Raw genomic sequence first — 24,646 nt, 5'->3', positions numbered from 1 at the left:
TGCGCCAATGGGAAGCCTCCCTTTTGTTGAGTCATCTGTCTCCGGGTAAATTTCCCCCTGCGGGGAAAGCCTTTGGAGCAGAAAGAGAAGGGGGGAGCCATATGACTCTCCTCCTTCTGCTCCACGGGGAGCCTGTTTCCCTGAACTATTGTGTGTGAGTGAGTGACGGAGAAAAAAAGAGGATCCCCAAAGGACGGAAGCGGCGTGCCCTCCGCGTGACTTTCTGCAAGTCCCCTTTTGCACCAGGACCCGGAAGGCGCGCGATCTCCGCCTGGTTTCTCCCGGATGCCGCTTGCACAGCTCGCTCTCCAGGGCAGGTGCAACTCCGGGCAGAGACTGCCCTGCAAAAGCCTCCAAAGCTGCCCCCGCGGGCGCCATTTCACCCCAGGTGCCGGCAGGGGGCGCACTCTTGGCTGCCCACTGCCGAGGCCACTGCGCATGCTCCACTCGGTCTGCGTGGTTGCGTCGTTTCGGGCACGAGTCGCTCCCTGGGAATCTGGTGGGGGCGGGGAAGGACGGGTCCGCGACTCAGATCTTCCTCAGGAGAGGGAACCAGGTTCGGTGGGAGCGGGAAACCCGCCCCATAACGGCTCTTGGCTGTGCATGGGGGGAATCCAAGAGTGAGGAGGAGAGAAGGAAGCCCAAAGGAATCCCCTGCTCGCGTCTTCAGATTCCTGGAAGACTGGAAGGATCCTTGGAGAGCCAACGGAGACCAGTTGCCCGGCCGCGCCAGTAGCTGGAGGCTCAGGATACCTCACTAGGTAAGGGAAGACTGTTCCACTGGATTGGAGGTTTTCTAGAAAGATTCCAGTTATCCTTCATTCTCTGCGCCTTCTCGGGACCCCATAAAGAAAGCTAGAACTGCCTCTTCAAGCTAGAAGACTTAAGGCGCACAAAGGAATTCCCTCCCTTCAGAGCAAGTCTAGGATTTGCCTTTCACAGAAGACCGACTCCTGTAGGGGCCACCTTGAGTTGCATCCTGGCTCCTCCTCCATCATGATTTCTCTTTATCTTTGGCCTTCCTTAAGAGATAATTTTGACTAAATTCCTACACAGATCCCTGCTGGTCCATTTCCAACACCACCTGCACTTTCAGGCATGTTTCCTAAGTTGCTAGAACATCACTAATTTCTCTGGTTTCAAACTGCAGAGAGAGTGGGGGGGGAGAGAGAATTTACAGGGATTGAGCAAATGCTTCGGATGCGGAGGGTATAAACTGCCATGTGTTGTTCCGAAAGGTTAGGAGAACAATCTAACTGAGCTTAGTTCTTCAGCATGTGGTGAGGTTTGGTCTTCTCCTTTTATTCATGGCTCCCATGATGGAGCCCATGAAAGGAAGTGTGAAGAGACAAAAATGGAGGTTTCCAGGGCAGGACAGGAAGAAACCTTAAGCTGTGCCTTCAGGATAGAAAAGATGAAGTTGAAGCCTTTCCTGTTTCCATTCTGTCTCTCTCATTTCCAGTGGACAAAATGGAGTCACCGTTGTTCACTGAATCTTCTCCTCCTATTGATGGAGCTGAAAGAACTGCTGGATTCCTGACTCAGGTAAGAAAGAAGAGGTTAGCCGCTTATATGGGGGAGAATTAGGAGGCCTCTAGTTTCCTTTGCCGACTGTACATATGATTACTGCTATTCCTGAGCAAAGGACAACAAGGAAATTTAAATTTACGATCAGGCAAACTAGGCCCATCTCTCAACTAAGTTTTGGAGATGAATGGAATTATTTAGTGGTTATGTCAGAGTGCGCACACTGTGACTATGTGAGACAACCCAGGAGCAGATACATCAAACAGAGGTTTGTGTTTAAATAGTGGTTTTATCTAAAAAGAATATATACATACATGTTCTTTAATCCGACCTCAAAGAGAAAGCAATCAGCAAATTAAAGCACAGAAAGACACACGGGAAGAGAGATATCCCCCAACAGGTCTCTTCTTATTACAGGCTCTTAAAATGGTATCGGCCCAAAAACCTTGCTGACTCATTCCCAGCATTACATCATGGTAGCAGTTGGCCAGCTCTTAAATCTTTACCCTCACAGGTTATATAATTCTGGTTTCAAAAAATGCCACATGGCACTTCATATTGCCTATCCCAAGTAAAGCAGACAGGAGACATGAGTGGTTAGGCTAAGTATAGTTTGTTGTAACCATAATCTTGTTTTCCTATCATTGATGAAAGGAATAAAAACAGGAGAAGCAGAAATGTTAATAAAACAAAGGAGATCATCATAGATTTTAGAAACGGTCGGCCTGGTCATACTCCATTCCATATGAAGGATGCAGCAGTAGACATGGTCAACAGTATTAAGTGTTGCAAATGCAGGTACCAAAGAATCTGAACTGGTCTCCACACATCATCCTTAGTGAAGCATGCAAACCAGCGTCTCCATTTCCTTCGTTGGATGAGGAGTATTTCTAGCAGGACTACCAGATTCTGTAATAGCTTTGTTCCCTATGCCTGGTAAACATCCAAGATCTGCTTCTCTCGCCACGTATACATCCAAACTAAACTGTGTTGTTTCTCCATGTCATATATGTGATTATATGCATAATTTTGTATTTAATTATTAGAGGTGGAGACACTTAAGGACTGTACACAACAAAATTTCATTTTAATATATACCAAATAGCGTACATTCAAAGTGAGAATAAAGTTATATTCTCTTTCTCCCTTGATAAATTGCTTTGTGTATCATCAGCATTTTGATGGCTGGAAGTGCCTTCCTAGTATTTTCATGAAAGTTCATGAGACTGAGCAAGGCTGACCCTTCAAAGAACCACAAAGACCATTTGGTTACTATGATACACAGAAATCCTACAGAACCTCTTGCAAATATCATGAAATGTTGGGGCCACTGGTAGATGGTGTGTCTGAGGCACACTATGCCACTTGATCAAGGCAGGTTGCTGACATTGAAGGTCAGCAGAGTCAGTCAAAGTAGTGCTAAAATGTCGTAATTGGCTGTCAGGCATAGACTGTGAATGTTGTCCTTTTTATCATACTATATTAAGTCCGACTAGGGAAAGGCCCAGTCAAGAATTTTCACTTTGTGCTCTTAGGCTTTGCAGATTAAAGGAGGTCTTGCAAATTCTATCTGCTCACATGGATTCTTCTTGTTTAGAGTCCTGTGTCCTTTGGGGAGGTGGCCATCCATTTCAACAGTGAAGAGTGGCTGCTGCTTGATCCCAACCAGAAAGTCCTGCATGAAGAAGTCGTGTTGGAAATGTCTAGGATCATGGCTTCTTTAGGTGAGGGTTCCTCTGGAGGAAAATTTAAGTCATAGCAAGGTGTCACTAGATACTTTATTTACAACTTGGATATGTACATAAGTTGTTAAAAATGATTCCATACTCTCCTTTTTTCCTCTTACATTAATTCCGGTCCCCTTTCATGGTCTTTTAAGTTGCATTTAGAAGAAAGAGATAAGTATAGTGACCAGCAACGGTTGACATTCAGTCTTGTAATCAGTGACGTGCGGTGAGCTTCATGGCCGGTGAGGCAAGCGCGAAAGCCCCGGTGCCGCGTCCGCCATAGAGCGGGACCGGGACCCGCTCTATGGTGGAAGCGGCACCGGGACTTTAAAGCCCTGCTGCCACTTTAAAGCCCTGCCGCCCGCGATGTGGCAGCAGGGCTTTAAAGTGGCAGCAGGGCCCTGGCGGCAGGACTTTAAGGTCCCAGCACCGTCCGCCATAGAACAAGATCCGGTCCTGCTCTATGGCGGACGGCGCCAGGATGCAGCGGCAGGGCTTTAAAGTGGCGGCAGGGCCCGGCGCCAGGACTTTAAAGTCCTGGCACCGTCCGCCACCGCTCTATGGCGGATGGCGCTGGGATTTTAAAGCCCTGGCGCCGGGGCCCTGCCGCCACTTTAAAGCCCTGCCGCTGGGGCCTGAGCGACCATGGTTTCCCCCCCCCCCCAGCCAGCCAGCCCATTCCTCCCCCCCCGCCATCGCTGTGTCCAACAGGCCAGGTGTCTCGCGTTTATGGCAGACATAAATGCGGGACACCTGGCCTGTTGGGACACAGTGGTGAGAATGTCGCTGCCGCACTCCGCTGCGTGCCCTCCTCCGCCCCACCGCTATGAGGAAAGAAACACACACACAGACAGAGAAATTCCTCACAAAAAATTACAAATTAAATTCCAATAATTTTGAATCTCCTCTCTCCCTCTGTCCGATCTATATAGCTTTTCCAGCTGTGGAAACACTTTCAACTCTCCTCTTGTCCACCCACCATAATGAAAATGTAAAAAGTTAAATAAAAAAGCAACAGGCACGATTTGCTCCCAGATCAGGAGGTGGGAGAATCATGTGCCTCCTTTGCATAAGGAATTTTTCGCCTTTTAACCCTTTAGTCAGAGTTAAGCAAGGGTTAAAAGGCGAAAAATTCCTTATGCAAAAGAGGCCCATAGTTCTCTCGCCTCCCCCTACAGTTAGCATTAAGCAGACACAGAGTCACTGTGACTCTGGAGTCTGGCAGCAACTACCTTAGCCTTTTTAATTATTTTAAAATTTCTTTTCTTTTCCTCATGACACTGGTGAGGCCCCGCCTCCCCTGACTACACGTCCCTGCTTGTAATCATCTTTGACCCACCCCTGGGTCATTACTGCAGAGTTATTGGAAAGATGATCAGGGATAGGATGTTTTTGCCTGTTGTAGTTGTCCTACTCAGCAACAAATTTTGGCTTGCTTTATGTTGCAATGACATATGTTCTCTTACTAAATGCAAGTTGGGTGCCTCATAGATGAGACAAGTTGGACCAGGTCCTGTTGTCAAGACTTGTTTTTTTGCTTTAAGCTTTTAATGAGGGTTAGATGAACAGCCACGCTAGTCTTTTAAGTTAGTAACTAATATTCATTTGCTGTCATTTCCCTTGGTGCAGATGCCCAGTAATAGATAAACCTGTGCATAGGAATACCAAAGTGGAGATTGTAGATTATTCTAATTTATTTCTCTTCCCCCAGCAAGCATTTGATGCGCAGAAGAAGGGAAATGACCAGGAGTCAAATTTAGTGCCATTGCAAATAATCAAAACTGAAATTCCTGAGGAGACATCTACAAATTATCGGGGAAGGAGAAAACGTGGAAAGAAGCACAATCGGAGAGAAAAAACTATTTTTGAATGTGTGGAAATGGATCGTTTCCTGACCCAACATGATTCCAAAGAAAGTACGGAGAAATGTCGAAGTAGAAAAAGATTCAAAGCAAGCCCTAATGTTAGTAACCACTACAAAAGTGCAAAAGTTTCCAGCAGTAATAATGTTACTTCACATAAAATGATCCAGGCAAGGGAGAAGCCCTACAATGGTATGGACTATGGAAAAAGCGTGGGGTTGAGAGGTAATTTAACTTCTCATAAAAAGATCCACACTAGAGAAAAGCTCTATAAGTGCCTGGAGTGTGGAAAGAGCTTCAAGTATAAAGCCTATCTGAAATCCCACAAAAGGATCCATAAAGCGAGAAAACCCTATGAATGCACTGAGTGTGGAAAGAGCTTCAGTGTAAAGAGTTCTCTCACTTACCATAAAAGGGTCCACACAGGAGAAAAACCCTATAAATGCTTAGATTGTGGGAGGGGCTTCAGCCAAAGCAGTGCCCTTGCTTCCCATAAAAGGGTCCACACAGGAGAAAAACCCTATAAATGCCTAGATTGTGGGAGGGGCTTCAGACAAAGCAGTGCCCTTGCTTCCCATAAAAAGATACATACAGGAGAAAAACCCTATAAATGCATGGAGTGTGGAAGGGGCTTCAGCCGAAGTGGTAGCCTTGCTTCCCATAAATTGGTCCACACAGGAGACAAACCCTATGAATGCCTGGAGTGTGGAAAGAGCTTCAGTGTAAGGTCTTCTCTTACTTCTCATAAACGGATCCACACAGGAGAAAAACCCTATAAATGTCTAGATTGTGGGAGGGGCTTCAGCCAAAGCAGTGGCCTTGCTACCCATAAATTGGTTCACACAGGAGAAAAACCCTATAAATGCCTAGATTGTGGGAGGGGCTTCAGCCAAAGCGGTAGCCTTGCTTCCCATAAATTGATCCACACAGGAGAAAAACCCTATAAATGCCTAGATTGTGGGAGGGGCTTCAGCCAAAGCAGTGGCCTTGCTTCCCATAAATTGGTCCACATAGGAGAAAAACCCTATTAATGCCTGGAGTGTGGAAAGAGCTTCAGGAGAAAGAGTACTCTTACTTCTCATGAACGGATCCACACAGGAAAAAAACTCTATAAATGCCTAGACTGTGGGAAGAGCTTCAGCCAAAGCAGTGGCCTTGCTACCCATTATCGGGTCCACACAGGAAAAAAACCCTATAAATGCCTAGATTGTGGGAAGAGCTTCAGCCAAAGCAGTTCCCTTGCTGCCCATTATCGGATCCCCACAGGAGAAAAGCCTTATAAATGCACGGAGTGTGAAAAGAGCTTCAGTGTAAAGAGTTCTCTTACTTCTCATAAAAGGATCCACACAGGAGAGAAACCCTATAAATGCAAACAGTGTGAGAAGAGCTTCAGCAGTAGTAGTTACTTCAGGCGCCACAAAATGATCCATACAGGGAGAAAACCTTATAAATGTGTGGATTGTGGACAAAGGTTCAGTCGGAAGAGTTTCCTTACTTCCCATAAAAGGGTACATACTGGAGAAAAACCCTTTAAATGCATACAGTGCGGGAAGAACTTCAGCACTAGTAGTTACCTGATATGCCATAGACGGATCCATTCAGGGGTAAAACCCTATAAATGTCTAGACTGTGGGAAAAGGTTCAGTATGAAGAGTTATCTTACTTACCATAAAAGGATACATTCTGGAGAAAAACCCTATAAATGTGTAGACTGTGGGAAGACCTTCAGTACAAGCAGTTATTTTACTAAACATAAATTGATCCATGTGGGAGAGAAACCCTTTAAATGCATAGAGTGTGGGAAAAGCTTTAGTCAAAGTGGTGGCCTTACTTCCCATCAAAGGATTCATACAGGCGAGAAACCCTTTAAATGCCTAGACTGTGGGAAGGGTTTCAGCCAAAGCAGTGCCCTTGCTTCCCATAAACGAGTCCACACAGGAGAAAAACCCTATAAATGCACGGAGTGTGGAAAATGCTTCACTACAAGCAGTGCTGTTGCTTCTCACAAACGGATCCATACAGGAGAGAAACCCTATAAATGCCTAGACTGTGGGAAGGGTTTCAGCCAAAGCAGTGCCCTTGCTTCCCATAAACGAGTCCACACAGGAGAAAAACCCTATAAATGCCTAGACTGTGGGAAGGGTTTCAGCCAAAGGAGTGCCCTTGTTTCCCATAAACGAGTCCACACAGGAGAAAAACCCTATAAATGCATGGAGTGTGGAAAGAGCTACAGAAACAGCAGTTACCTGAACTTCCATAAACGGTTTCACACAGGAGAGAAACCCTATACATGCATGGAGTGTGGAAAGAGCTTCAGTGTAAAGAGTTCTCTTACTTCTCATAAACGGATCCACACAGGAGAAAAACCCTATAAATGTCTAGAGTGTGGGAAGAGTTTCCACAACAGTAGTCAACTTGGTATCCATAATAGGACCCATACAGGGGAAAAACCTTATAAGTGCACAGTCTGTGGAAAGACCTTCGCTGCTAGTGGCCATCTGATTTACCATAAAAGAACCCACACAGGAGAGAAGCCTTATAAATGCTTGGAATGTGGAAAGGGCTTCTGTGATAACCGTACCCTTACTTCCCATAACAGGATTCATAAAGGAGAGAAATCATGTATGCCATGAATTTGGGAAGAGTTTGAGTACAAGCCAGTCCCTTACTTACCACATTAATACCACACATGGAAGAAATTGCACTAGTGTAATCAAGTCACCTGTTCCCATAACAGGATCCACACAGGAGGGAAATAGAAATGTACGGAATGAGGAAGGTGTTTTTGTGAACACAGAATGCTTCTCAAGAAAGAATCCACAGAGGAGAGAAAAAATCTCCCGTGGAAAGCAATCAATTTATTTACCATATTAATACTCTCCTAACCTAGCTGAAAGGGGCTTTAAAAATGTGTCGGCCCTGAAGATTACATATATGGAACCATATTTTATTGTAGCCTTTGTACTCTTTTTTTATTAGCATTTAGGTTTGTAGTAAATGAATTTAAAAATACTTTCAGGCTCGCCACTTTCTAACTGTTGAAAGGCAGGGGGGTTGTAAAGATAAGGGGGGAATGTCATATTTAGGTCGCATTTCCTGTGGGAAGAGAAGAGACCTGCAGCTGGCCAGAGGTGGAATTTGGAGTCGCCAGGCTGTTGGACTGACAAGTGATTGAAGATTGTGAGTTTTTTGGGGGGTTCAAACTTTTGCTTTTATAGGGTGTAATTCTGGATCTGGTTCAGAGTTGGAGTTCTACCAAATCCTTGACAATTTAATGTGTTCCTAATAAATGGATTTGAAAAGAAAGATGGATGCCATGGACTTTAATTTTCAGGACACATTACTTGGAGGCTTGAGAAAATGGATTTATTGATCTAACATTTTTTTAAAGATCTTGATTTAAGTTATTCATTGGTCGGTTTCTCTGATCAATCATTACCGTATTTTCTATTTCTCAAGATTTTCAAATGCCGCTTTACTGGCTCCTTCATTTTGTGTTCTCAAGTTCATCAGAAAGATCAATCATAGTTGACATATCAGGTTGCTATGGTTTTGGAGAAAACAGTTACAAGCATGATTGTGACTTTGTACTTTTTATCGATATATTTTTAAAGAACAGATTTCCTGATTATTAACAACCTTTCTCATATGTAAGAGAACTTATCGGAGGGAGGGGGAGTAGAATAAAATTTTAGAAAGTGCTAGAGGGGTGGTGGAATGAGTTCAGATCTGACTCAGTTTTACGTTCCACAGTGATACATTGAAAACCATGAAATGAGAAAAGCATTAGCAAGGTAGATTTATATATGAAAGAAGCAAAGAAGAGACATAGCCTATAAAATCGGGGAACATTGCTCATTATAAAATCTTGGCATTTTTAAGTAATCTTAATTACTTAATTTTGCAGCTGTGGAATCCATGCAGCATTGATAATGCTTTGGCCAACTTTATCTTCTTTACATCAGAGTATTCAAAGGATAACCAGAGAACAGAAAGCCTTTGGCTGCTTTCTACAGTCTGAGCATCCATTTGGACTTTTGAGTGATAGAGTGATAGATAAAGGATTTGTGCTTCAAGGAGTCAGTGGGAAGACATTTACCAGCATCTTCTCATTAAATACAATTAAATAATACAGTAGTTGAATATATTATTATTTCAAGGTATTTCGTATTCTCCAGCCAGCAATTTCACCCTTTCTCTTTGCCTTGTAAGAGAGACCATTGTTGTTTTGAAGGATATTTGGGGGTGAGTGGAGTCATGTAGTAGGATCTGAGGATACTCCCAGTCATTCAGCCTCAGCCATGGAGTGAGCCTGAGGGATCCACTGAGGTGTTTTCCTTCAGGGAACCTGCTGAATTGAGGGGAGCGGCCCCCCAAACTCTGGTCCTTCTTTTGGGTTGGGGACTTTTTTCTCGCTTGCCTAAATCAGGGATACTTTAAAGCATGTGGAGGTGGTGGGGCCCCAAGATCCTCAAGGTGGGGGTGTTGGAAAGATATTCTTGGCTGGACACCATTGAGGTAGAGGAGGGCCTGAGGGAGAGGAGAGGCCCAGAGGGTGGCCTAATTCAGAGTCTGAGAGAAAGGAGGAGCAGGATTGGTCCCTGAAGAGCTCTGGAGATCCCTGAGGGCGGTGCTTCCCTCTGGAGGTGCCTCCTTCTCATCCTCTCAGCCAGTAAATAGTTTCCCAACCTCTCTCAGGACCACCGTTTCCTGCTGAGAGAAGTGAACTGGGAGGGGTGTGGGCAGAAGAGAAGGGGAGAAATTTCACTCCCACCTCCCTTGCCCTGCAGCCTTTTCTCCAACATCTTACTTACTGATTGGGGCTCCTTATCCCCTTCTAGGGACCCTGGATTGCACTCCCACCAGTAGCAACAGGGGACGTCAACATAGCCTATGTATGCTCCTCCCCGCCAAGAGAGGAGACACCTAGAGGCTGCCAACCTCAGAAGTGGAATTGGGTGGGGGGGTCTGACCTCAGAAGTGGAATTGGGTGGGGGGGGTCTGGCCAGGGTGGGTACTTTAGTTTAATGTATGTGTATGCCTTTCCTCGGGGAAAGGAGGGAGATTCGTGTCCAGCGGAGAAGCAGCTGAGGCGATTCCAAGACTCCTGTTTCCTGCCAAAACCTGACAGGCGCTGCTCGCCCGCCATTGGCTCGGCAGGTTAACGTGACCCAGCGGCCTCACACGCTGTCTCCCACGCCTCCGCCATCCATGCTCCTCCACCCCAGCAAAATGCCTGCGGCCGATCCAAAGCAGGGAACTTTCTTGGACAGAGCAATGGATCTCTGAGATCACCTGAGGAATGTGGGAGGGGGAGGGAAATCCCAAAATGGCTCGTATATGCAGAGAATCTGGATCTGGTGGTCTCCAGGATTGGCTAAGTGCTTCAACCTGACTGGTGTGGGGAGACGGAATATTGAAACAATGCAGGGGTGTATCTTCAGGAGGGGGAAAGAGTACAGGTACACCTTGACTTACAACTGTTTGTTTAGTGCCAGTTACAATAGCACTGAAAAATGTGATTTGGTGGACCGACCCGACATGGGGAGAGTGGCAGGTGCATGCATGCACGTACACCACCATCTGTGTGAGCGGCAACCGTATGCATGCTCTGTACTCATGTGAATGGTGTTTTAGCAGGCAAGCGCCCTCCATTCACACGAGTAGAGGTTTATGCACCAGCTTTCCTTTCGTGAAAGTTCCTTTCACAAGTGCAGGTCCACCTGTACCTGTAGTTCACACAAATGGAGCTGCACACGCCTGTGTGTGCCTGCTACTAACGTACTACCCCATGCTTGGCCAGGCTGCCAAGCGGGAAAGGTTGGGTACTGCTGAATTAGAGGAATCCAGGAGGAATGTGGTCTGTACCCCAGTTAAGCAAAGGGGTTCCTTTTACAGATGCTCAGGTTTTGTCCCTCGTCTGAAGTCAGGAAAAGTTTGTCTTCACATCTGGAAGATTCATCATGTCTTTTTCACGTGGCTGAGCTCACTTACCCAAGCACTTCAGCTGCACCCACCTTCAGATGGCTTCCCCTCACTGGGCATCTTCCTCTGGGAATTCTGGGTCCCCCACGCCCCAGTGAAAGAGAGGACACACACAAAAGGTCCAACAGAATTTTATTTGAAGTGATCCAAAAGGCCCAAATGGCAGGGCTGGGGGCCGGCCGGCCCACCCCTCCCTCCATGCTCCCCTTTCAGGTCTTGACGAACACCTTGCCGTGGGTCCGCTGGAATTCCTGCTGCAGCCGGCCCAGGGCCTCCCGATGCTGCTCCGACTTCCGCTCGTAATCCTGAATCTGAGCCTCGTAGCGTTTGATGCGGACAGAGAACCAGGCCAGTGAATGCCTGAGCATGGGGCGAAACCTCAGAAGAGCTGTGGGGACCCTGACGTACACTGCCTCGGGAGCTGGAAGCCCCACCCAGGAACCCCCGCCCACTCACATCTCCCCTGTGATGTACTCCAGCTTCTTTCCCACAGTTGCTTTGGCTTCCTCTGTGTCCTGCTTCACCAGCACGGGACCAATGAGCTTGTAGACGGCATTAGAGGAGTCCAGCAGATCCAATTCCTGGAGAGGAAGAAGAAGGAGGGCTGTTGCTGAAGGAGGCCCAGGGCAAGAGAGGAGAAGGAGAGAACCAGCTCGGCCCTCACCTCCTTCACCACATGGTTCTCCGTCAACTGAGCCTCCAGCTTCCGACGGGCTGTCATGCATTTGCTCATATCTGCAAGGAGGAAGAGAAGAGACACACACACCCTTTGTCGTTAGGATCCTTTCTTTCCTGAGCCTGTTTCCAGCAGCCATACCCCATCAGGTCTAGAGGAGACTTCTATTACAAGTGTATCAGGAAAGGGACAGGACTCTATTCCTCCCCCCTAAAAGGCCCAGCAATTGGGGAAGAGCAAAGCAAGACAGTTCAAGCCGTCATTTGTCATAATTGTGAGGTGCGGCTTAGCGCTTCCGATGGGCCGCTCATGCTTTTGGCCAAATGAGAAGGAAAACACCGGACAAATGCTTTCTCGGGATGAGGGCTCCGAACGAGGCTCGGAGAACCTCTTTTATTAGGTACAAACAAAGAAAAGGTGTATACAATTACATCAAAAGACACATGATTAACTAAGTCCAATAATAATGTTACAACGTGGCAAAAAGCTCATGCTCTAGGGAGGGAGAGAAATACACGCATGGCTCACATTCCTGTATCCCTTTGAGGTGCTTGCCAAATGATATAATTGCAGAGGCCAGCGCTGGACATCTTCCCACACAGGCTGGTACTGTTCTGCATGCTAATTAAAAGGAATGTTTACATATTGCTAAAAGGAATGTAATACACATCCTGGTACGGTGTTTTCTCCATCCTTGTGTGTGTGTGTTTCAGGCAGCCGAAACTACCCTGCACAAACACCAATGATGGATTCCAACATCTCCTCTGTTTTTGTTTTAAAATGACAAGGAGGAAAACAGACACATCAAATGCAGAATCGTCCTCATCACTGGTTATGGCAAACACCTTTATAGACAGGCTGTTCTCCAACTCATGCTCGTCCTCAGGTTCCAGAAGGGATTTGGTTTCGTTGATCAAAATATCCTTCCTAGCTGAGGAAAAAAGGCCTTTGCACAGCTGAAAAAGAGAAGGCATGCATTGAATACAACAGAGTGACACAAGTAGTACTATAATACACATGATGGATGAAAAAATGCTCCTTAGCCAGGAGCCATCCAGTAGCCAAGACCACAGACCATCTCACTAGGCTGGCAGTACGTCTTCTCGAATCTGGGAAGCCAGCTCCTTAAGGAAGTGATCTGATGCTTGACCAATTGAGAGGTGTCTGACAAGTTAAAACAACACATATTTCTAACAGATTCACAGCCTAGATGATGTACTAATAACAGAAAATCAATAGCAGCACGATTGTCTAGAACAGCGTGTCTAATCTCTACCTGTTCCTGATTCAAGGCGGCTATGGCTGCAGATGTGATATTGATGGTTTTTGCAAGGGAACAGGCGATGCGGTGGGCTGTCCTGTGGTTGTGCATGTGGTTGTGCATTGCTAATGCCGGAACGCCAAGTATGAATATAGCAAGGGAAAGATATTCAGCCTCGTTAAAAAGATTAATCGAGCTGTCACATGATTCGTCAAGGACTACTGATGACCTCCGTGGCCGTGGACTGAGATTCTGTTTGGTCGGTGGAACCAAACTGCAGTAAGACAACTCAGACAGCAACGTGTATCCGACAGATTAGCAGGTATATAGTTAAAGGTTTTTTGACCACATGTGAAAAACCAACCAGCGTGAGCCCAATTGTAGGAAATGTCCTCGTAAGTGGAGCAGTTGGCGGGAAAGATTCCCGTAGGCATACAAGATTGTGTGAGGGAAGCAGTACAATTTTTAATGTGTGCACATGTAACGTTGTGTCCGCTGGCTACAAAGGGTGTGGTGAGAGACATGGCATCAGCAGGGAGCTCCCTTGTGATAGGGCCCCACATCGGAGAGTTGCCGTAATTAACTTCCTCCCCTTTTTTAAACATGGCCAGCTGGGTGTCATTTAAAATGACGGAAAAAGGTGTGCAAACTGGTATTAAACAATTCCCTAATAACATGTGCATGTCCACAGCTTTGCTTAGGCAAACGTGAGTCAGGTTTGGGCATGGGGTTTGTGCAACATTGATTTGCCCAATGAAATCCTCTTTTACAGCGAGGACAGACTGTTTTTGGCCGCGGCGGGCGAGAGCTCTCATCAGAAAAGAGGACTTTGGACCACTGAGCAACAGACCAGGTCTGTTTTTCTTTAGCCCAGGTAAGACGCTCCTGACGTTGCTTGTTGTTCAGGAGCGGCTTAACAAGAGGAATACGACGTTTGAAGCGCATGTCCAGGATCCGTCTGTGTGTGGTGGCTCTTGATGCATTGACTCCAGCCTCAGTCCACTCTTTGTGAAAATCCCCAACACTTTTGAATGGCCTTTTCCTGACAATCCTCTCCAGGCTGCAGTCATCCCTGCTGCTTGTGCACCATTTTCTTCCACACTTTTACCATCCACATAACTTTCTATTAATGTGCTTTGATTCAGCACTTTGGGAACATCCAACTTTTTTTGCAATTACCTTTTGAGGCTTTCCCTCCTTATGGAGGGTGTCAATGATGATTTTCTGCACAACTGTCAGGTCAGCAGTCTTTCCCATGATTGTGATTCCTACTGAACCAGACTGAGAGACCATTTAAAGGCTCAGGAACCCTTTGCAGGTGTAATGGCTTAATTAGCTGATTAGAGTAGGACACTTTGAACCTAGAATACTGCACCTTTTCACAATATTCTAATTTTCTGAGATTGTGGATTTGGGGTTTTCATGAGCTGCAAATCTTTATTTATTTATTTATTTATTTATTATTTATTTAACTTGTATGCCGCCCACTCTCAGAAGACTCAGCGCGGCTTACAAATAAAAAGGAAAGGGGGATATAAAAAATAAAAACAACAGTTAAAAAATAATCATTACAATTATGACAAATAACGGCTTGAACTATCTTGCTTTGCATGTAATGAGTCTATTTCATGTACTATTAGTTTCACCTTTTAAGTTGCATTACTGAAATAAATGAACTTTTGCACGATATCCTAATTTTTCGAGTTTCGCTTGTACAAGCCCATTTGGTTGAGTATGTGTTGGGCTCACGTTAATCCTGCTGTAAGAAATGTGGCCAGTGAGTTTATGATTGCAACTATTGCTGCTTTATTTTTTTAAAAAATTACGGATCCAACAGTGTATTCATATGAACAATATTTTTTTAAGGAGGGAACCAGCTTGATTTAAATAACTCAGCGTCTTCTAACCAGGACCATATTTTCTAACATCTTATAAAAAAAATATATCATTCATCTCAAAGTATGTGTGACAGAGATGTTTTCTGGATTTATGTTACATTCCCAAACTGCTGAATTTGTCAAGTATTTCATTATCACTTTACTACCATTGTATATTTTGTGATATCGAAATAATCAGAAAGGTCAATCCTATTTGAAATTTTAGTGGAAATTGCCATTTGGAGAAATCTTGTGTTGGTGTGATTATGATTTTTTTTTTTTTTACCTTAATATAGTTCTAAAAATGCTTCTGCATGTCCCGATTAATTCTATTTCTCATTTTGAAGGGTTATTATATTATGGAAACAGTCATTGCACAATATAGATGATTCCTCTACATAATATACATGTAAATATGTTATATATATGTATATATGTATATGTACCTAAGGGTAGAACAAGAAGCAATGCGTGGAAACTAATCAAGGAGAGAAGCAACTTAGAACTGAGGAGAAATTTCCTGACAGTTATAGAACAATGAATCAGTGTAACAACTTGCCTCCAGAAGTTGTGAATGCCCCAACACTGGAAGTCTTTAAGATGTTGGATAGGCAAAGGGGTTGGCCTGGGAGAAAAAGGGATCAGGGGACCCAATTCAACAACTTGCCTCCAGAAGTTGTGAATGCCCCAACACTGGAAGTCTTTAAGATGTTGGATAGGTAAAGGGGTTGGCCTGGGAGAAAAAGGGATCAGGGGACCCAATTCAGTTTCTGACACGGAGAGAGGAGAAGTCGAGTCCCTCACAAAGGACCCCAAGGAACCCTCCATGTTGGCGCTTCCCTCAGAGCCGCGTCTGTCTCTCTCCGCTCTTCCCGCCAGAATAGGCTCCTCCCACCCCTCTCGGGCCCCCTTTTCCCGCTTCGCGTCTGGGAATCGCACAGGGAGGGGCGTGGCCAAGAAGAAAGGGGAGGACTCACGCAAGCTCCCGTCTCGCCTGGAGTGGGGGTGGCTGGGTGTCAGAGTCCCCTCCCAGTCCCGCGTGAGTGCTCCTTCCCACGTTCGCTTCCAGGGCTCCCGGCCAACGTTCCCCCCCCCCCCCGCAGCAGCAGCAGCAATAGGCGGCATCCACGGAGGCTTCCCATAAGAGAGGGGAGAAGGAGCATCGGGACGGGGAGGGGCTCGACAGGGAGATTTCGGAGTGGCTTCCAAGGAATCCGTTGCGCCAATGGGAATCCTCCCTTTTGTTGAGTCATCTGTCTCCGGGCAAATTTCTCCCTGCGGAGAAAGCCTTTGAAGGAGAAAGAGAAGGGGGGAGCCGTATGACTCTCCTCCTTCTGCTCCACGGGGAGCCTGTTTCCCTGAACTATTGTGTGTGAGTGAGTGACGGAGAAAAAGGGAGGATCCCCAAAGGACGGAAGCGGCGTGCCCTCCGCGTGACTTTCTGCAAGTCGCCTTTTGCACCAGGACCCGGGAAGGCGCGCGATCTCCGCCTGGTTTCTCCCGGATGCCGCTTGCACAGCTCGCTCTCCAGGGCAGGTGCAACTCCGAGCAGAGGCTGCCCTGCAAAAGCCTCCAAAGCTGCCCCCGCGGGCGCCATTTCACCCCAGGTGCCGGCAGGGGGCGCACTCTTGGCTGCCCACTGCCGAGGCCACTGCGCATGCTCCACTCGGTCTGCGTGGTTGCGTCGTTTCGGGCACGAGTCGCTCCCTGGGAATCTGGTGGGGGCGGGCAAGGACGGGTCCGCGACTCAGATCTTCCTCAGGAGAGGGAACCAGGTTCGGTGGGAGCGGGAAACCCGCCCCATAACGGCTCTTGGCTGTGCATGGGGGGAATCCAAGAGTGAGGAGGAGAGAAGGAAGCCCAAAGGAATCCCCTGCTCGCGTCTTCAGATTCCTGGAAGACTGGAAGGATCCTTGGAGAGCCAACGGAGACCAGTTGCCCGGCCGCGCCAGTAGCTGGAGGCTCAGGATACCTCACTAGGTAAGGGAAGACTGTTCCACTGGATTGGAGGTTTTCTAGAAAGATTCCAGTTATCCTTCATTCTCTGCGTCTTCTCGGGACCCCATAAAGAAAGCTAGAACTGCCTCTTCAAGCTAGAAGACTTAAGGCGCACAAAGGAATTCCCTCCCTTCTGGCTCCTCCTCCATCATGATTTCTCTTTGTCTTTGGCCTTCCTTAAGAGATAATTTTGACTAAATTCCTACACAGATCCCTGCTGGTCCATTTCCAACACCACCTGCAATTTCAGGCATGTTTCCGGGGTTGCTAGAACATCACTAATTTCTCTGGTTTCAAACTGAAGAGAGGGGGGGGGGGAGAGAATTTACAGGGATTGAGCAAAAGCTTCGGATGCGGAGGGTATAAACTGCCATGTGTTGTTCCAAAAGATTAGGAGAACAATCTAACTGAACTTAGTTCTTCAGCATGTGGTGGGGTTTGGTCTTCTCCTTTTATTCATGGCTCCCATGATGGAGCCCATGAAAGGAAGTGTGAAGAGACAAAAATGGAGATTTCCAGGGCAGGACAGGAAGAAACCTTAAGCTGTGCCTTCAGGATAGAAAAGATGAAGTTGAAGCCTTTCCTGTTTCCATTCTGTCTCTCTCATTTCCAGTGGACAAAATGGAGTCACCGTTGTTCACTGAATCTTCTCCTCCTATTGATGGAGCTGAAAGAACTGCTGGATTCCTGACTCAGGTAAGAAAGAAGAGGTTAGCCGCTTATATGGGGGAGAATTAGGAGGCCTCTAATTTCCTTTGCCGACTGTACATATGATTACTGCTATTCCTGAGCAAAGGACAACAAGGAAATTTAAATTGATGATCAGGCAAACTAGGCCCATCTCTCAACTAAGTTTTGGAGATGAATGGAATTATTTAGTGGTTATGTCAGAGTGCGCACACTGTGACTATGTGAGACAACCCAGGAGCAGATACATCAAACAGAGGTTTGTATTTAAATAGTGGTTTTATCTAAAAAGAATATATACATACACGTTCTTTAGTCCGACCTCAAGGAGAAAGCAATCAGCAAATTAAAGCACAAAAGCACACACGGAAAGAGAGATATCCCCCAACAGGTCTCTTCTTATTACAGGCTCTTAAAATGGTATCGGCCCCAAAACCTTGCTGACTCATTCCCAGCATTACATCATGGTAGCAGTTGGTCAGCTCTTAAATCTTTACCCTCACAGGTTATATAATTCTGGTTTCAAAAAATGCCACATGGCACTTCATGTTGCCTATCCCAAGTAAAGCAGACAGGAGACATGAGTGGTTAGGCTAAATATACTTTATTGTAAGCATAATCTTGTTTTCCTATCATTGACGAAAGGAATAAATACAGGAGAAACAGAAATGTTAATAAAACGAAGGAGATCATCATAGATTTTAGAAACAGTCGGCCTGGTCATACTCCATTCCATATGAAGGATGCAGCAGTAGACATGGTCAACAGTATTAAGTGTTGCAAATGCAGGTACCAAAGAATCTGAACTGGTCTCCACACATCATCCTTAGTGAAGCATGCAAACCAGCGTCTCCATTTCCTTCTTTGGATGAGGAGTATTTCTAGCAGGACTACCAGATTCTGTAACAGCTTTGTTCCCTATGCCTGGTAAACTTCCAAGATCTGTTTCTCTCGCCACGTATACATCCAAACTAAGCTGTGTTGTTTCTCCGTGTCATATATGTGATTATATGCATAATTTTGTATTTAATTATTAGAGGTGGAGACCCTTAAGGACTGTATGCAACAAAATTTCATTTTAATATATACCAAATAGCGTACATTCAAAGTGAGAATAAAGTTATATTCTCTTTCTCCCTTGATAAATTGCTTTGTGTATCATCAGCATTTTGATGGCTGGAAGTGCCTTCCTAGTATTTTCATGAAAGTTCATGAGAGTGAGCAAGGCTGACCCTTCAAAGAACCACAAAGACCATTTGGTTACTATGATACACAGAAATCCTACAGAACCTCTTGCAAATATCATGAAATGTTGGGGCTACTGGTAGATGGTGTGCCTGAGGCACACTATGCCACTTGATCAAGGCAGGTTGCTGACATTGAAGGTCAGCAGTCAGTCAAAGTAGTGCTAAAATGTCGTAATTGGCTGTCAGGCATAGGCTGTGAATGTTGCCCTTTTTATCATACTATGTTAAGTCCGACTAGGGAAAGGTCCAGTCAAGAATTTTCACTTTGTGCTCTTAGGCTTTGCAGATTAAAGGAGGTCTTGCAAATTCTATCTGCTCACATGGATTCTTCTTTGTTTAGAGTCCTGTGTCCTTTGGGGAGGTGGCCATCCATTTCAACAGTGAAGAGTGGCTGCTGCTTGATTCCAACCAGAAAGTCCTGCATGAAGAAGTCATGTTGGAAATGTCTAGGATCATGGCTTCTTTAGGTGAGGGTTCCTCTGGAGGAAAATTTAAGTCATAGCAAGGTGTCACTAGATACTTTATTTACAACTTGGATATGTACATAAGTTGTTAAAAATGATTCCATACTCTCCTTTTTTCCTCTTACATTAATTCTAGTCCCCTTTCATGGCCTTCTAAGTTGCATTTAGAAGAAAGAGATCAGTATAGTACAATGTTCCCTCTAATTTTTTTTCAGTGTGAGCAGAAAAGTATAGTGTTTGAGCGGCATATTTTCATGCCTGAGCACCTGAATTTTTTTAACAGATGTCACCTAAGACAACAACTTCAGTATTATTTGAAACTCAAAGTTATGTTTATTCAAGGTACCCGCTTAATTAAAAGTGTTATATAATATCAGTATCACTTAACAGCGCTCCTGCTTAGCAACCAAAATGTTCCTCAGAAAGTCTGGCTTTTGAAGCATGCAAATCTTAAAGCTGTTGTTACAACACCCTCGCACCCCTAAACCTTTAGAAAAAAAAACCAGCGGTCTTCAACCCTGACAGCTTTAAGACTTGTGGACTTCAACTCCCAGAATTCCTCCTCCAGTCATGTTGGCTCAGAAACTCTGGCATTGAAGCATGCAAGTGTTAAAGCTGTCAAGTTACAAGATCCTTGCACCCCTAACCCTTTAGGAAAAAAACCTCTGGGGTCTTCAAACCTGACAGCTTAAGACTTGTGGACTTCAACTCCCAGAATTCCACCTCCAGTCACGTTGCGGCGACATCATCTGTGTGGATCTGCTCCATCTTCGGGTTTTTTTCACAGGGGGAAGATGCCAATGAGCCCCACCACCACCAGAATAACTGCTGCCGCCGCCTCCCCCTCCTCCAAGAGAACCACCAATAGCAATAGCAGTAGACTTATATACCGCTTCATAGGGCTTTCAGCCCTCTCTAAGCGGTTTACAGAGAGTCAGCATATTGCCCCCAACAATCCGGGTCCTCATTTTACCCACCTCGGAAGGATGGAAGGCTGAGTCAACCCTGAGCCGGTGAGATTTGAACCGCTGAACTGCTGATCTAGCAGTAGCCTGCAGTGCTGCATTTAACCACTGCGCCACCTCGGCTCATTTAACCACATTTGCTGCCCGGCGCTGCCGGTGATGTGAAACTGCCAAAGCTCCCGCTGGCAGCACCTCCGCTCAGGAGCACCTGAGCTGGGCACCGCATTTACCCCTGCCGCCGCCTCATCCTCTGCCGTTCTTTTAAGAAGACATGAGGCCTTTTTTTCCTGCTCCCGCCCCCTCCGCTGCCTTTCTACTAACTCCTGTGGCCTCATGGCTCCTCAAAAGCACGGCAGAGGAGGAAGGGGGAGGGATAACGTGCGGGCCAGCTCAGGTGCTCCGCGTGGAGGGGGAGGCACCACGGGCGGGGGTGCTGCTGACGGGAGCTTTGGTGGCTTCATCTCAGCTGCGGTGTCGGGCGGAAAATCCAGTGCTGTTAGAGGAGGAGGAGGAGACAGCAGATATTCTGGTGGCAAGAGGGGCTTTGGGGGGTTACTTCAGCCGCAGCGCCGGGCACAAGCAGCTAGGATTGGCCACCCACAAAGGACCTCCCCGGGCTTGCTTTGCTGAACACAGGGGCGACTGACGCTAGTTTGAGCAGCCGCGGCCGGCACAAACTACCGTCAGTCGCTCCGTGCTCATCAAAACAAGTCTGCGGAGGTCCTTTGACGGCGGCCAGTTCTACCTGCCTGCAAAGGACTTCCCCACGTTTGCTTTGGCAGAAATCACTGCGCGGCAGTTAGAGGGAACAATGGTTTAGTGACCAGGAAGGGTTTACATTCAGTCTTGTAATCATCTTTGACTGGGTCATTACTGCAGAGTTATTGGGAAGATGATCAGGGATAGGATGTTTTAGCCTGTTGTAGTTGTCCTACTCAGCAACAAATTTTGTCTTGCTTTGTGTTGCAATGACATATGTGCTCTTACTAAATGCAAGTTGGGTGCCTCATAGATGAGACAAGTTGGGTGCCAGGTCCTGTTGTCAAAACTTGTTTTTTTGCTTTAAGCTTTTAATGAGGGTTAGATGAACAGCCACGCTAGTCTTTTAAGTTAGTAACTAATATTCATATGCTGTCATTTCCCTCATTGCAGACGCCCAGTAATAGATAAATCTGTGCATAGGAATACCAAAGTGGAGGTTGTAGATTATTCTAATTTATTTCTTTTCCCCCCGCAAGCATTTGATACACAGAAGAAGGGAAATGACTGGGAGCCAAATTTAGTGCCATTGCAAATAATCAAAACTGAAATTACTGAGGAGACATCTACAAATAATCGGGGAAGGAGAAAACGTGGAAAGAATCACAATTGGAGAGAAAAAACTATTTCTGAATATGTGGAAATGGATCGTTTCCTGACCCAACATGATTCCAAAGAAAGTACGGAGAAATGTCGAAGTAGAAAAAGATTCAAAGTAAGCCCTAATGTTAGTAACCACTACAAAAATTCAAAAAGTTTCAGCAGTAATAATGTTACTTCACATAAAAAGATCCAGGCAAGGGAGAAGCCCTACAACGGTGTGGACTATGGAAAAAGCGTGGGGTGGAGAGATACTTTAACTTTTCATAAAAAGATCCACACTAGAGAAAAGCTCTATAAGTGCCTGGAGTGTGGAAAGAGCTTCAAGTATAAAGGCTATTTGAAATCCCACAAAAGGATCCATAAAAGGAGAAAACCTTATAAATGTGTAGATTGTGGAAAAACGTTCAGTGTGAAGAGTTCCCTTGCTTGCCATAAAAGGAAGCATACTGGAAAAAAACCCTATAAATGTATGGAGTGTGGAAAGAGCTTCAGTGTAAAGAGTTCTCTTACTTCTCATAAACGGATCCACACAGGAGAAAAACCCTATAAATGTCTAGAGTGTAGGAAGACTTTCCACCACAGGAGTCAATTTACTTTGCATGAACGGATGCACACAGGAGAAAAACTCTATAAATGCCTAGACTGTGGAAAGAGCTTCAGCCAAAGCAGTGACCTTACTACCCATTTTCGGGTCCACACAGGAGAAAAGCCTTATAAATGCATGGAGTGTGAAAAGAGCTTCAGTGTAAAGAGTTCTCTTACTTCTCATAAAAGGATCCACACAGGAGAAAAACCCTATAAATGCAAACAGTGTGAGAAGAGCTTCAGCAGTAGTAGATACTTGAGGAGCCATAGAAGGAGCCATTCAGGGAGAAAACCTTATAATTGTGTGGATTGTGGACAAAGGTTCAGTCTGAAGAGTTGCCTTACTTCCCATAAAAGGGTACATACTGGAGAAAAACCCTATAAATGCCTAGACTGTGGAAAGAGCTTCAGCCAAAGCGGTGGCCTTGCTACCCATTTTCGGGTCCACACAGGAGAAAAACCCTATGAATGCCTAGAGTGTGGAAAGAGCTTCAGTGTAAAGAGTGGTCTTACTTCTCATAAAAGGGTCCACACAGGAGAAAAACCCTATAAATGCCTAGATTGTGGGAGGGGCTTCAGACTAAGCAGTGGCCTTGCTATCCATAAATTGATTCACACAGGAGAAAAACCCTATAAATGCATGGAGTGTGGAAAGAGCTTCAGTGTAAAGTGTTCTCTTACTTCTCATAAAAGGGTCCACACAGGAGAAAAACCCTATAAATGCCTAGATTGTGGGAGGGGTTTCAGCCAAAGCAGTGGCCTTGCTACCCATAAACGAGTCCACACAGGAGAAAAACCCTATAAATGCATGGAGTGTGGAAAGAGCTACAGAAACAGCAGTTACCTGAACCTCCATAAACGGTTTCACACAGGAGAGAGACCCTATAAATGCATGGAGTGTGGAAAGAGCTTCAGTGTAAAGAGTTCTCTTACTTCTCATACGTGGATTCACACAGGAGAAAAACCCTATAAATGTCTAGAGTGTAGGAAGAGTTTCCGCCAAAGTAATCAACTTATTTTACATAACAGGATCCATACAGGGGAAAAACCTTATAAGTGCACAGTCTGTGGAAAAACCTTCGCTGCTAGTGGCCATCTGATGTACCATAAAAGAACCCACACAGGAGAGAAGCCTTATAAATGCTTGGAATGTGGAAAGGGCTTCTGTGATAACCGTACTCTTACTTCCCATAACAGGATTCATAAAGGAGAGAAATCATGTATGCCATGAATTTGGGAAGAGTTTGAGTACAAGCCAGTCCCTTACTTATCACATTAATACCACACATAGAAGAAATTGCACTAGTGCAATTAAGTCACCTGTTCCCATAAGAGGATCCACACAGGAGGAAAATAGAAATGTACGGAATGAGGAAGGTGTTTTTGTGAAAATAGAATGCTTCTTAAGAAAGAATCCACAGAGGAGAGAAAAACTCTCCCGTGGAAAGCAATCAATTTATTTACCATATTAATACTCTCCTAACCTAGCTGAAAGGCGCTTTAAAAATGTGTCGACCCTGAAGATTACATATATGGAACCATATTTTATTGTAGCCTTTGTACTCTTTTTTATTAGCATTTAGGTATACAATAAATGAATTTAAAAATACTTTCAGGCTCGCCACTTTCTAACTGTTGAAAGGCAGGGGGGGTGTAAAGATAAGGGGGGAATGTCATATTTAGGCCGCATTTCCTGTGGGAAGAGAAGAGGCCTGCAGCTGACCGGAGGTGGAATTTGGAGTCGCCAGGCTGTTGGACTGACAAGTGATTGAAGATTGTGAGTTTGGAGGGGGGGGGAGTTTCAGACTTTTGCTTTTTTAGGGTGTAATTCTGGATCTGGTTCAGAGTTGGAGTTCTACCAAATCCTTGACAATTTAATGTGTTCCTAATAAATGGATTTGAAAAGAAAGATGGATGCCATGGACTAATTTTCAGGACACATTACTTGGGAGACTTGAGAAAATGGTTTTATTGATCTAACATTTTTTTAAAGATCTTGATTTAAGTTATTCATTGGTCGGTTTCTCTGATTAATCTACCGTATTTTCTATTTCTCAAGATTTTCAAATGCCGCTTTACTGGCTCCTTCATTTTCTGTTATCAAGTTCATCAGAAAGATCAATCATAGTTGACATATCAGGTTGCTATGGTTTTGGAGAAAACAGTTACAAGCATGATTGTGACTTTGTACTTTTTATCGATATATTTTTAAAGAACAGATTTCCTGATTATTAACAACCTTTCTCATATGTAAGAGAACTTATCGGGGGGGATGGGGAGTGGAATAAAATTTTAGAAAGTGCTAGAGGGGTGGTGGAATGAGTTCAGATCTGACTCAGTTTCACGTTCCACAGTGATACATTGAAAACCATGGAATGAGAAAAGCATTAGCAAGGTAGATTTATATATGAAAGAAGCAAAGA

At 45.3% G+C, this 24,646-nt stretch overlaps 1 protein-coding gene and 1 pseudogene across 3 annotated transcripts; both read left to right on the top strand.

Moving 5' to 3' along the window:
• Positions 1-254: 254 nt before the first annotated feature.
• On the top strand, positions 255-8,584 carry LOC148047333 (uncharacterized; annotated as a pseudogene). The gene is made up of 3 exons (XR_015696121.1): positions 255-761; positions 1,463-1,545; positions 4,966-8,584. The product of XR_015696121.1 is annotated as an uncharacterized LOC148047333 (transcript).
• A 7,598-nt stretch (positions 8,585-16,182) lies between these two features.
• On the top strand, positions 16,183-24,132 carry LOC148047332 (uncharacterized). 2 transcript variants are annotated; one of them, XM_087711449.1, is made up of 4 exons: positions 16,183-16,895; positions 17,527-17,609; positions 19,188-19,314; positions 21,515-24,132. In XM_087711449.1, exons 2-4 carry the CDS (start codon positions 17,535-17,537, stop codon positions 23,452-23,454), a joined length of 2,142 nt encoding a protein of 713 aa, XP_087567575.1. In that variant the 5' UTR covers positions 16,183-16,895; positions 17,527-17,534; the 3' UTR covers positions 23,455-24,132. The 2 variants fall into 2 exon arrangements, with proteins under 2 accessions (XP_087567575.1, XP_087567576.1); XM_087711450.1 differs by lacking the exon at positions 19,188-19,314 and having other exon boundaries at positions 16,184-16,895.
• Positions 24,133-24,646: the final 514 nt, after the last annotated feature.

This window comes from Thamnophis sirtalis, unplaced genomic scaffold, assembly GCF_051295495.1.
Source record: "Thamnophis sirtalis isolate CommonGarterSnake01/CBP01778 unplaced genomic scaffold, rThaSir2_p1.2 scaffold_3, whole genome shotgun sequence".
NCBI lineage: Eukaryota > Metazoa > Chordata > Lepidosauria > Squamata > Natricidae > Thamnophis > Thamnophis sirtalis.
Note: the sequence above shows the minus strand (reverse complement) of the source record. Positions and strands in the feature narration are given on the sequence as shown.

Bases quoted from the DNA above. Each gene is read 5' to 3' on its own strand.
- LOC148047332 (XM_087711449.1), top strand. From the start codon at position 17,535: ATGGAGTCACCGTTGTTCACTGAATCTTCTCCTCCTATTGATGGAGCT. The intron at 17,610-19,187 runs GTAAGAAAGAAG...TTCTTTGTTTAG, and splicing joins CTGCTGGATTCCTGACTCAG to AGTCCTGTGTCCTTTGGGGA. The intron at 19,315-21,514 runs GTGAGGGTTCCT...TCCCCCCGCAAG, and splicing joins TAGGATCATGGCTTCTTTAG to CATTTGATACACAGAAGAAG.